The 10,858-nt window shown below is 37.0% G+C and overlaps 2 protein-coding genes and 1 pseudogene across 4 annotated transcripts; 1 reads left to right on the forward strand and 2 right to left on the reverse strand.

Moving 5' to 3' along the window:
* The first annotated feature begins 501 nt into the window (after positions 1 to 501).
* On the forward strand, positions 502 to 2,691 carry LOC147274319 (dof zinc finger protein DOF4.6-like). The gene is made up of 2 exons (XM_086256308.1): positions 502 to 681; positions 1,268 to 2,691. The coding sequence occupies exons 1-2, from the start codon at positions 658 to 660 to the stop codon at positions 2,177 to 2,179; spliced, it is 936 nt and encodes a 311-aa protein (XP_086112434.1). The 5' UTR covers positions 502 to 657; the 3' UTR covers positions 2,180 to 2,691.
* A 2,141-nt stretch (positions 2,692 to 4,832) lies between these two features.
* Positions 4,833 to 7,242, reverse strand: LOC147274320 (uncharacterized). Its single transcript, XM_086257527.1, has 3 exons — positions 6,801 to 7,242; positions 5,631 to 5,779; positions 4,833 to 5,253 (listed from the first exon to the last, which is right to left on the reverse strand). The coding sequence occupies exons 1-3, from the start codon at positions 6,975 to 6,977 to the stop codon at positions 5,115 to 5,117; spliced, it is 465 nt and encodes a 154-aa protein (XP_086113653.1). The 5' UTR covers positions 6,978 to 7,242; the 3' UTR covers positions 4,833 to 5,114.
* A 447-nt stretch (positions 7,243 to 7,689) lies between these two features.
* LOC147274321 (BTB/POZ domain-containing protein At3g05675 pseudogene) lies at positions 7,690 to 10,320 on the reverse strand (annotated as a pseudogene). Of its 2 annotated transcripts, none has more exons than XR_015124264.1 (2): positions 10,162 to 10,320; positions 7,690 to 9,407 (listed from the first exon to the last, which is right to left on the reverse strand). The product of XR_015124264.1 is annotated as a BTB/POZ domain-containing protein At3g05675 pseudogene, transcript variant X1 (transcript). The 2 variants fall into 2 exon arrangements; XR_015124265.1 differs by having other exon boundaries at positions 7,690 to 9,365; positions 10,162 to 10,313.
* Positions 10,321 to 10,858: the final 538 nt, after the last annotated feature.

Here is a 10,858-nt window from a genome sequence, read left to right on the forward strand (position 1 = left end):
GTAATAAGCTAAAAATGAGGAGAAGATTTAAGACAAACACATCTAATTTGATAACGAAGAATATATATTCTAATAGTGAAAAATGAATCAGTTAACGTTTACAAGTAAAAAGATGTTTTCATCATATGCAAGGTTTGTACTGTAGAATTTTCGAAACAGGAGTGTTAATATATATCTGAGTTAAGTGAAATTTGGCTAGCTAGCTAATTGAATGAATTGATCTGACTTGGCCGTGTTTTCCGGTCAGAAAAGAGAATTAAAGCCTAGACCAAAAGAGATATGTGTATCCAAAGCCACCCTCAAAGTTTCATTTTAAATTCTACAAAATTAACCATATTAAATTACTAAATCTGCAGACAAAAATTATTCCCATTCGGGAGTTTAGAATAAAATACTTTAAAATGAATAAGAAAGAATATAATTAGTATATTATATAAATTAAACAAAGCAACCTCTCTCTCTCTCTCTCTCATACACCCAACACATAAAGCAAGGGCCATACATACACAGAACGTCCACACACAAACCCCCTCAAAAACATTCTTTTTTCTTTCCAGCTTTTGTAGCCAGTCTCAAGAAAAAGTGAATTTTTCTCTCTTTTTGAGGATAACAGTTTCTTCAGCTTTGCTCATCTTGTACTACTCCAGTTGATCAGCCATGGACACTGCTCAATGGCCACAGGTATAGGGAGAAACATATTCATCATCAACAACTCTTTCTTCTTCTCTTTTCTTCCTGAATAATTTAGACCATATACTACAAGAGAGTATGGGCTTTTTCTTCTTAATGAATTATGCATGGTCTTAATTTGGTTCCTCTCTTTTATTTGTAAGGGAGAGAGAGAGAGAGAGAGAGAGAGAGAGAGAGAGAGAGAGAGAGAGAGAGAGAGAGAGAGAGAGATGATGGCCATGTTCATAAGGGTAGTGCAATAAGTCCCCACTCAAATGGCATGGGATTTAGTTTTTATCAGTTCTTTCATCAAAACATGTGTTTCTTCACTTTATCTTTTGCTTAGGTGATAAAGGCAAAAAAGACTCCAATTTTCTTTTGTTTTCTGATCTCTCTTTTCTTTTTCATGTTGGCTGATGATATACAATTTTGAAAAAGTACTGTAAAAAAGCAGCTGCTGCTGCTCACTTGTTTTGTTTTGTTTGTCTTTCAGCTCTCTTCTCTAAATTCATAGTATTCTCCACCCTCTTTTCTTTGTTTGATCTGAAGAAATTAATTATGGTTTCTTTCTCTTGGCTTTTTTATTTTTTATTTTTAGGGGATTGTGGTGAAACCCATAGATGAGATAGTGACAAATCCATGCCCTAAGCCTTCAGCAGCAGCCAATAATTTAGAGAGGAAGGCAAGGCCTCAGAAAGAACAAGCCATAAACTGTCCAAGGTGCAACTCAACCAACACCAAGTTCTGTTACTACAACAACTACAGCCTCACACAACCCAGGTACTTCTGCAAGACTTGCAGGAGGTATTGGACTGAAGGTGGGTCCCTCAGGAACATCCCAGTTGGAGGGGGATCAAGGAAGAACAAGAGGTCTTCTAATTCCTCATCTTCTTCTAACAACTCTTCTTCATCATCAAAGGCTAGGCTTCCTGATCTGATACAGCCCCATCAAGGCCAAACCCCAAAGATCAATATCAATCAAGGCCAGGATCTAAACCTGACTTTCCCAACAACCCATCATCATCATCAAGATTTCAGGAACATCTCTGATCACTTTCAAGTACCTGCCAACATTGAACTTAACAGCAACAAGAACCACATTTCTGCTAATTCTTCCTCATCTTCTAATACTACTACAACAACATCCCACCTCTCAGCTTTGGAGCTTCTCACTGGACTCACTTCAAGGGGCTTGAATTCCTTCATGCCTATGCCATCATCCTCAGTACCAGATCCCAACAACAGTAGTACTACTGTATATACATCTGGGTTCAATCCTATGCAGGAATTCAAGCCAACCCTTAATTTTTCACTGGATGGGCTTGGAAGTGGGTATGGTAGTCTGCAAGGTGTCCATCATCAAGAGAGCAGTGGGAGGCTTTTGTTTCCATTTGAAGACTTGAAACAAGTGTCAAGCAATACTACTGCTGAAGGAACTGAGCAGCAGAACAAGGAGCATGGGGACTCAACTGGGTATTGGACTGGAATGTTAGGAGGAGGATCATGGTAAATTAAGCAAGCAGATGATCAAAAACAATCATGGTCTTCTTCTTTTTCTTATGTTCTTCTTTTTGGTGCTGATTTTAAACTCCTTTATTAATCTCTCTCATGCTGGGTGATGACTTGGTTTGGATTTCTTCATAACTAACAGATAGGGGATACATGGGTTTCTTAATTTATCATGATCACTTTGCTTTTTTTTTTTGTCTTGGGATATTATCTTTATTTACTCTTTGAAGTACATGGTGGGTTAATTTTTGAAGCTTATTTTAGATTGGCTTCAGAAACAAAGGGTGATTTATTGGGATACTTTGTGGAGGATAAAAGTGATGATGATCAAGACCAGCCCAGATTTTTTTAGGGTGTAGCAAGTAGTAGAAGAGGCATGCACTTGTATTAATGTGCCCTTTATTTCATGTAATTTCTTCTATCAGTAGTAGTAGTGCTAGAAAGCAAAGGGCAGCCCACTGTAATGTGTGTCATTGGTTGGCTTGGTACAATAAATAAATGTATAATGTGCAACTCTGTATGGATCATGTGGATGTTAAATAGCTACCTAGCTAGCTCTTCTTTAATGTGGCACACTCAAAGTCATACATACTCAATTGGTTTGCAGTGGATGCCTTGGAATTTGTTAATTTAATTCCATGCATCTCTATCTCCAATTCTGTTCTATCTGATGTCCTTTTAGCAGGATTTTAGTTTAAGGCCTTATTCAGAACGGAGATTCTTCTAGCCATTACAGAAAGATATATAAATATGATCTCCATGAAGCAAGTGGGGGAGGTGGGGGGAGCTATTGAGCTAGCTAGAGATGATGATCATGAGATCTCAGCCAGGTAAGAACTCTGATCCCTTCCACATGACTTTGTAATAATAAAGAATAAGTCTTGATGATCATCAAAAAAGCAGCAGCTCCATGTTTAATTTAGAACCACTAAAACCTGCCTCAACCAAAAAGCTCACCTACTGATGAGATCATATCCAAAAACAGTTTTGAAGACTCACCCACAAATCCACAATGCCCCCATTTCCTTGAATGATCATTGCTTCCATGCCACCCCTTCCTTTTTCATTTTCATTTTTATTTTTAGTTTTTATTTCTCCAATTGAGAAAGATCTGACAAACCCTTCTTTCTTTGGTCTTGGGTTGGGACCCACAAACATTCCCCTTGGCAAGTGTGCTAAAGAAAGAATAATACACCCCACTAAGTTGATCCATCCAGATCTGGACTCCCAACTTTTAAATTAATTTTATATATGCTTTTTTGTTCCTTGCTGTAAGCCACTTAGTATATGTGTGCATAATAACCTAGCAAGTGTTAGATATACCACCCCCCCTATCATGGAGGTCTTTTTCCAGCCAAATTTTAACGGTATATTTTATATGAAACCTCTTAATTCTTAAATTGTTACTACTTGAGTACTTGGCCTTCTCTGAGGGCTGTTTGGGAATTCCACAATGTCAAGCCATCCATGAGCCATATGTCCACAGTACTTATTTCACACACCATGCACTTTAGTCCAAGTTGACAATGACAAACCATATTCCTTGAACACCAAGCACAGCTTCATAAAAACTATGGGTCATGCCAGCTATTTATAGAAAAAGAAGATCAATTGAAAAGTAGAGAAAAGATGAAAACTGGATCTGAATGGTTGTTGCCGGTTATGTTGTGTTGTCCTTGGCTTCTTCTGGTTGTGCTTTAGTGCTTAGGCTTTTCAGTGAACAGATTAAAGGCAGGTGTCCCCAATTTATAGCATACCCTTTCTTCAGTAAAAACCATCAAATTAAGTATCCTGGTGTGTTTTGTCAATGCGTGAAATACCTGCCTGCAATCCAGATTCTTTCTTGTTTTTTTTTCCCTTCCAAACTTTACACCCCAAATGAAAATTCGTAAGTCATACAAACATTTCTAACTTTCAAATTTTTCGTATGACGTACATATCCTCCACGTTGTCGCTATGGGAGTTAAAAGAATCTGTAAGTTTAAACCTCACTAAAGAAAGTAATACTTGCTCATTCATAGCCCTCGTATAATCATAGGGCAGTCTTTCACTCATTTGCCTTTGTAACTGAGAAAAAACAAATCAAATCAAATCGACTGCATGGTTTATAATTATGCACACTTAATTGGTACCAAAATAACACGTACATTTGAATAGGGAGAAAGGGAAAAATGTTATTATTCGACAAATGTGGCCAGACATTATCCACAGATTAATTCTTTGTCTAAAGTAAAGATGACTTGCTCCACGTGGTAGAAATTAGAATTAACCTTTGGCTCTGCTCTAGAGGAGTTGGGTACCCTTAATTACATATGAGATCCCAAATTCAATTTCTCTTTCCTTTTTTTGGTGGAAAAATTCAAATTCTCTTTCCAAATGTCGTCAAGCATGTTACAAGACCTAGGATGGGAATTGGGCTTATAAGTCTGCCTACAAAGCCTGACAAGGTACTAGCCCAAACCAATTAAGTGGGCCAACCTTGCAGAGCTACAGAGACGAGACTCAGGATCTCACTTTTAATTACATTTCGACCTACTTCCCATCCCAGGAACATTGCTCATTAGGAGGCATAGGGACCAACCATATTTAGATTATATATATATATATATATATATATATATATAACCTAGGATTTTAAGATAATGCAATCATGAGGCAATGAAAGGGATATTCTTCTATCTGGAAATGAATAACAATGAATGAGTGATGAAATTCAACAAAATTCTCTCTTACAATGAGAAAAACAAATTGCAGACATTTCCCCATTCGTTTAGTATGTAACAAAGAGCAGGAGGGGTAAAAATTTCACTTCATCCAGAAGAATAATACAGTGTGTTTCCAGTTTCAACATCCCCCACAGGGATTTTTACCAGTAAATTGGAATGCCAATATGATTAGACGAAGAAAACTGAAGTCAAACTTTGACCTTATGGAAGTCAGTGATCAGCATTGATTCCAAATATACGAACCTTGTGCATGTTTGGGAACTTTGCAACTACCAGCACAAAAACTGCAAGTGTGTTAAAGAACAGCATTGGATTTTGATAGTCTGTTGTGTGAGAGGCTATCAAATACCTGCCAAATGATGGATGGGTAAGAAAAACTTTGTATCGAGATAGCAGCATTCGATACACTAGCAGCATATGCCCAAAAAAGGGTTATTATACTCTGTCAAGTGTCTTCCTTGTCTAATAAGTCAAGTGGAATTCAATAATTCATAGATCAAAATAAGTCTTAACAAGCAAAAATTTGACATGGGTATAACAGCAAGGTTAAACCAAACTAAAGGATTATACTTTGGGTATAGTTATTCCATTTCACTCGGTAGTAAAAGTCTGTGTGTGTGAGGAGTGAGGACCATGGGCAAAATTCTATAATTTATGAATATGTTCCAATTTTGCATTTCAAAATCCAATCTGAAAGGCTTATATGGGAAAGTTTAATGTACTTACAGCACAACAGGTACAACAGTCAGAAACTTTCTATTTCGAGTGAGTTGGTTGCCATTGTCTATCTGCTCCCACCAAGTCAACGCATTGTAGATACCCTGGTCATCAGCAAATGGTGTTCCCTTCTTCCAGTGAAAGAATTGGTAAGTAATCTGAAAGGAAATGCAAACACAATCAAAATACATGTCAATAAGTAACTAAAAGTGACATCAGGAAGACTGCAAGACATCAAATTTCTGTATAGATCAATAAGGCGGGTAGAATATTACACAACTGATTAACATCCAGCAATACATCAACTTTCACTTTTCACAAGGAACCACATAACAGACACATTATAAACATAAAATCAGCATCAACTAATTAAAAGCAAGGTTTAACTTCAACTCAAGAGTTGTGAAAACCATATAAGGACCTCATTTATCAACATGAAGTGTGCTAAGCAAACTGTCTGTCCATATAAAAAAATGGATCATTCCATTATACACAATGATTAGAAACATTTACAGTATAGCATCCAAAAATTGAACCTTGTGAAACCAAACCTAATTTTCCCAATACAAAATCATTGCAACTGCCCCGCATTCCAAATTATATAATTAGTCTGTACGATTAAGTCAATAAGACATGTCTTTCATTCTTCCTCTATGTTGCCTGTGAAATCTGGTTTTTTGGGGGTTATATAATTGATGGTTGTTTATCAATTCAACCCCACCTCTACTACAGAACAAGACACGAGAGCTTCTTCTCCTCCAAACATGTATCTAATAAAGAGAATATAATGAATTGTGGGATTCTTTGAAATTTCATCCAATCCACTAGAAATTTGTTATCTTGTAGATAATATTCGTACCATGGTAACAGTATCAGTGATTACTTATTGAATTCTTGGTCAACTTACTATGGGATTAAGAAGCCCAGCTACCCAGTTCGATCCAAAATGTAATATAGGATTCCAAATTGTGTGATTCATTCATGTTACTGAAATTTTCACCATTGGCATCAAACCCTAATAATTCAGATTCGCAATCCCCCCAATCCACTAAACCAAACAACAATTTTCCACATCCAGCACCACAATAACATACACATAAACACTTAGATATATATATCTAAAATTCAACATGAAAGTAAGCAAATTAAGAATAAAGAGGGAGAGAGAGAAGGGAATACGAGGAAATGGCAGAGGTGGACGACGGTCCAGGCGGTGCCGGGAGAGCAACCGAAGACGCAGAGGACGATAAGCCACGAGAAGAAGACCATGAGAATGTAGGTGGTCCACACGCCCGGGTACGTGAACCATTCGGTGTTCCGATTCAGATCCGTCGGTCGCACCGCCGTTACGTACATTTCCTCCTTTCAATTTTCTTTTTCTTTTTCTTTTTTTGTTTTTCGGCGATGAAATGGAGTATTAAAAATATTAATAATAATCAATAAAAGACTATGAAATGAAGATTAAGAAATAAGAATAATGATAGTGATAATGAGGAGGAGGAGCTCATCATCACCGACATGACAAAGGGGAGGACCCCGAATATTGTATTTGTATTTGTAGTTGTGAAAGTTGCAGGAGAGAGAGAGAGAGAGAGAGAGAGAGAGAGAGAGAGAGAGAGAGAGATGAGATTCGGGATTGGGGTTTGGTGTTAAAATTTGGGGATGATGATATGATGATGGTGATGATGAATATTGATGGTCGGTGATGAAGTTGGTGGGACCCACTGAGACTTGCTTAGTAGTATAGTTAATTAGTTATCAACTTATCATGCATTTTCTTTTCTTCTTTTTCTTTTTTAATTACCAGCGTACTACTGGTCATGGGCCTCATGGCTAATCTCAAAATAATTTTTTATTTTTTATTATAATTGCCATTAAATTAGTTGGATATATATAGTCTTCGACTGTGAATAGAAACACTAGGTTCGACTTGTGTATAAGAAGAGATTCTTTCATAGAAAATGCGTTATAGGGTGTATAGGACGTGTTGTTAGGATAACTATTCTTGATCCAAATAAATATAAAATAAGTAATGCTTATCTAAGGGATCAATTTTGAACATTTAATATAATGATTCAATGAATTATTAATTTCAACACTTACAAATCAATGATGATTATACATAATCGCTCCTCACAGTTACTTAAAATAAAACTAAATTTAAATAAACTAGCTTCCTTACCACCATGGTTATGGTTTCCATCTCTATCCATATTAAAAGAGAAGAATTCTATACTATCCACAAAAGTGGGATTATGGGAGGCATTACTTGTGCTGTGAGGGGGGGAGTAATGCTTGGAAGCTGCAACGAAATGAAGCCCAATCTCCAAAAAGGAGCTTTAATTATGTCAAAATACATGAATACCTCAGGTCCAATGTCCTTCCCATTTGACAAAGTAATTGTACAACACATGAGGAACAAAAACTTTCAGAGGGTAACAGTGGCATTACCAGCCCCATCCAAGCCCTCCACCAATCTTCTCTTTGCAGACTTTGTTCTGAAACACCAGACCTCAAAGGCCTCACTCAAGTCAGGATACCGAACCTGCTCGGCTCTCATCCAGTCTGCCAGAATCTCAGCTTGATCATTTGACGGCAATGCCAGTACCAAGGTCACTAAGGCCCCTTCAATGCTCTGGCACAAGTCTTCACTCATCTTGTATGGAAAACCTGTCTCCTCACTGCCCTTTGAATCCAAGAGGGGCTTCATCTTCCTTATATAAGGAAGCCATGTCTTTAGTAATGTCAAGCGGATTGGGGCTGGAACAATCACATTGCCATATCCAACTGCTTCCAAGACTTTAGCAGTCACTTCTACGAGCTTGATTTTCAAAACCCACATAAAAGAATCAAGTTTCTTATTCTCAACTACTCCTATAACATTACTGGAGCTTTCAGCCCAGTTGGAAACAAAATCCTTCATCAAATCCATCTTCCCAAGTATGTTACACATCCACTCAAGATCAGATAAACTATGCACTATTTTCTCCTCTGCTTTCTCAGATGCAAGGTCAGGCTCCAAAAGTAGGGAAGACAATTCCTTTTCAAATGACGAATAAATGTGCGAAAGACCCATTCTTACCACTGATTTTACTTCATCATCAGCTGTGACCAACAGTGCATCTTCATCTTCTCCTAACATGTATTCAACCTGTTCTTGAGCAGAAGTTTTAAGCTCGTTACCAAATGGAGGACATGGCCCACAAATGGACGTGGCAACGCGAATTGCTGAGATAAAAACATTTTTGGTGGCAGCTAAATCAACAGGTTGGATCCTGGCTAATATGGGCATAGCTATTGGACCCAATTTTGATACTGCTTTTAAGATGTGTTCTTCTTCTTTGTCCTCCCAAGGAGCGGCCTCCAAGTACTGGATGCAGCAGCATGCAACCTCTTCACACTGGAAGGCAACCGCTAACTGAAGAATGCCAACAGCAGATCTAACAGAGTCCAATAAATCCAAAATTGAGTCAGTTGGAAGATACAACAGCCTCAACAGGTTGACATGGTGATCATAGTTCGACTCTGAGCAATGAATATCAATGCAATTACTAGAGTCTGGACGAGACAGGCAATTGGAAAAGTACTTGCTCCTATTTCTGAGAATAGAGGAGTGGGAGTAGAATCGTTGGGGTCTTCCTTCTCCAATCTTCAAGCATATAACAATATCACTAGTATTCTGATCACCAAGTCTGCAGGGCTTGGTTTTTAAAGCTTTGTCCATGTGCGCGAACAAGGTTCATGCTTTAAACAATTGAAAGAGCAAACTTTCAAAGTGGTTTTCAACTGAAAATTAAATTGGCATAGATAGTCAATCCACATAAATTCTAGACAAAAGACAAACAAAGTATAAACTTACAAGCTTGGAACAGTTTGAAGAATAATATAATCTAAAAAACAACATGAAAATGGATCAATATTGAAATTTTGCAAAGTGCAGTTGCAGCAACACTGGCTGATCCATACATATAAAAACTTGCATATGTGCATGGGGATGTCTCTGAATGTGTATTCAATGATCTACGTCACCAAATTGACCCCAATCTTCTTCATTTTTCATTAACCAATATATTTCACAGGTAACAATGACTCTGTCAAACCTGGTATGGACCACAGTTTATTGATGCACATCCATACACTAATAAATTTAATTAAACACGCCTGTAACAGAGAAGATTATTGCAGCCACAAAGTATCCCAATTAACAAAACAACCCAGGATGATCCCAACAAAGCTCACAAAAAATTCAATTATGCTAAACCATTCATTTAAATCAATTAATGAAACCCTAATTGAATTGAATACTGTAAGCAGATAATCATAGAGACCTGGAGACAGATTAAGAAATGAACCCAAAAATGTTTCTAATAAATAAAAGGGATAAAACTTGAATTCCCATATGGATGACCAATTGTAAAACCCATTTGGTTCATGAACTTCCTTTTCAATTATTTGGAGTAAAACATTCAAAGTTCCAATCTTTTAATATAGATTTTTTTTTCCCATCAAAATGGGAATTCGGAAAAGAAAAACAACTCACCCCTTAATTGTATCAACCGCAGCAAATGGATTCCAAGCTCTAACTGTAGAAAACAGATCTGCTGTGGATAGCTGAATATTCCGGCAAGCAGATGAAGTCCTTCATTAGGTTTTTTTTAGAGGCTCTGATTCAGAGTTGAGCTTCAGTTGTGAGAAGTGAGAGAGAAACAAAACTTGGAGTGAAAGGCCAAAAGTTTGTAAATGACCAGAGTACCCTTTTGTTTTTATCTTAACTACTAACTAGGATAATGTGTTTGCACAACTACAAGGTACAGGAGCAAATTTATCTGTAGTTTAAGGGCAATTTCGTATGATCAAACATGGGACATTAGTACATGACCCTAAAATTAAAAAGGCTAAAATGACTACAAATGATTGGTAGAGAGTCTAGAGACAGGGGTTGCATGTAATTATTTATCTGATTGGTTCCAACAGACCCACTTGTTCCTATGCTCTTCATCTTTATACTTTATTTACAACTTGTTGAGTAACTTTTCAGAATTCATTTTTGGAGAATTTTTAATCGGACATAGTACCATTGGTATATAGGATCAAAGTACAAAAGTTGCTCAAATAAAATTTTAAAAAACAAAGGTACAAAGGTTAGTAGTTTTTCATTAATTTTATAAAGGCTTTAAGTTGTTACCACTTACCACTGCCAAATTTTAATGTCAACAAATAAATTTAGGGAAAAACAT

Source organism: Dryas octopetala, chromosome 9 (assembly GCF_963921425.1).
Source record: "Dryas octopetala chromosome 9, drDryOcto1.1, whole genome shotgun sequence".
NCBI classification, from domain to species: domain Eukaryota; kingdom Viridiplantae; phylum Streptophyta; class Magnoliopsida; order Rosales; family Rosaceae; genus Dryas; species Dryas octopetala.

What these genes read in the sequence shown, in the direction of transcription:
- LOC147274319 (XM_086256308.1), top strand. Translation starts at nt 658, where the DNA reads ATGGACACTGCTCAATGGCCACAG. An exon ending in ACACTGCTCAATGGCCACAG is followed by an intron (nt 682 to 1,267) that starts GTATAGGGAGAA and finishes TTTTATTTTTAG; the next exon opens with GGGATTGTGGTGAAACCCAT.
- LOC147274320 (XM_086257527.1), bottom strand. Translation starts at nt 6,977, where the DNA reads ATGTACGTAACGGCGGTGCGACCGACGGATCTGAATCGGAACACCGAA. An exon ending in TCCACCTCTGCCATTTCCTC is followed by an intron (nt 5,780 to 6,800) that starts GTATTCCCTTCT and finishes ATTTCCTTTCAG; the next exon opens with ATTACTTACCAATTCTTTCA. An exon ending in ACTGTTGTACCTGTTGTGCT is followed by an intron (nt 5,254 to 5,630) that starts GTAAGTACATTA and finishes ATCATTTGGCAG; the next exon opens with GTATTTGATAGCCTCTCACA.